Here is a 1,369-nt window from a genome sequence, read left to right as displayed (position 1 = left end):
GATATGATTTGTAGCGCCACTGTCGCAATACCATTTATTTGGGTCACTGTGATTACTGGTACACACACCCATAGCGTCTGAAGTAAATGCAGCGTGTTCACTTTCTCGCTTCTTCTCTTTTCTTTTATTGCTGTCACGAGTGTTCTATGGACACTCTGCTGCCCAGTGACCTAATTGTTTGCATATATTACACGGAAACTTTAATTGTGACTTAGTCATCTACTTGCTGATTACTTGTTTGCCGTTTTCTTGTTTTAGAAACGACGAAAGCTGCACTTCCATTAATGTCTTGTTCACGCAGTTCAATAGTACAGAGTTTTTCAAATAATAAATTCAAGCTTTGCTTTTCTGTCGGTATCGTATCCCAGAGACCCTTAAAATTGTCGTAGTCTTTTCCCAGTGTAGACAAAATTCGACCATTTAAGATTCTTTCAGATAGAGTATTTTCTTCATGTTTTGCTAATTCATCGTTCAGGTCCACAAATAACTTTTGTAGTTTGGCCACATGTGCACTAATATCTTCCGTTTCATCACGTTTAACACGGAAAAATTTTTCAATCAACATATTCAAACGCTGAGTACTGCTACGTTCAAATCGGGCGCGTAATTTGTCCCAGATTTCTTTAGCATTCTTGCACGTTAAGACGAGTTCTGCAACAAGTCCACTCAGCGCCCTTGCTATAAGACCTGCTTCCTTTGCGTCGTCCTTGTGCCATTCCACATACGCTTCTCTTTGCGCACTTGTCGCATCTTGCGGCAACTCTACACATTCACGCGTACCGTTAGTAATATCTTTTAGTCCATATGAAAGCAGCACTATAGAAATATGCCATTTCCTTTTAGCCCAGTCCTCAGGTCCTTCAAGCTTATGAATGCTGACTTCATAATCGCTGCTAGGAATCATGTTTCTTTACAGACATAGGCTCACTTCAAATATTGTTTTAATTAAACTATGTTGCTTGCCTTTACACGAGTACTGGGCCCATAACCTGATGAAAAATATTATTTAAAGCCAAGAAAACATTTTATTAACTTTATAATTACACCCTTGATACGAAAAAAATTACTGAAAGAAACACAGAGGTTAGACAAAAGCCAAGAATAAAGATATTGAGAGCAGAGTCATGGAGTAGCACATAAACATAGACCTCAAGGATTTTTTTCTTTTCTTTTAACAATAGCATTGAGTCTCCGTACAACAACCTTGCGGTCACTAATCCCTGTATCAATCATGATGCTCCCTATTTGCTTAGGATTATTTATTGCTAAAAGATCATGTATGATTTTTCACCCACCTACACTTCAGGTGGGCTTTAGGGCTAAATATTCCAAATAAGTTTCTGATAAGGCATTCAGTACAATTTCAGAC

General features: G+C 38.2%; 1 protein-coding gene across 1 annotated transcript; it reads right to left on the bottom strand.

The window, feature by feature from the left end:
• Window positions 1-211: 211 nt before the first annotated feature.
• Window positions 212-904, bottom strand: LOC126285208 (uncharacterized). The gene has a single exon (XM_049984513.1). It carries the CDS (start codon window positions 902-904, stop codon window positions 212-214), a length of 693 nt encoding a protein of 230 aa, XP_049840470.1.
• Window positions 905-1,369: the final 465 nt, after the last annotated feature.

This window comes from Schistocerca gregaria, chromosome 8 (genome assembly GCF_023897955.1).
Source record: "Schistocerca gregaria isolate iqSchGreg1 chromosome 8, iqSchGreg1.2, whole genome shotgun sequence".
Lineage (NCBI taxonomy): Eukaryota > Metazoa > Arthropoda > Insecta > Orthoptera > Acrididae > Schistocerca > Schistocerca gregaria.
Note: the sequence above shows the minus strand (reverse complement) of the source record. Positions and strands in the feature narration are given on the sequence as shown.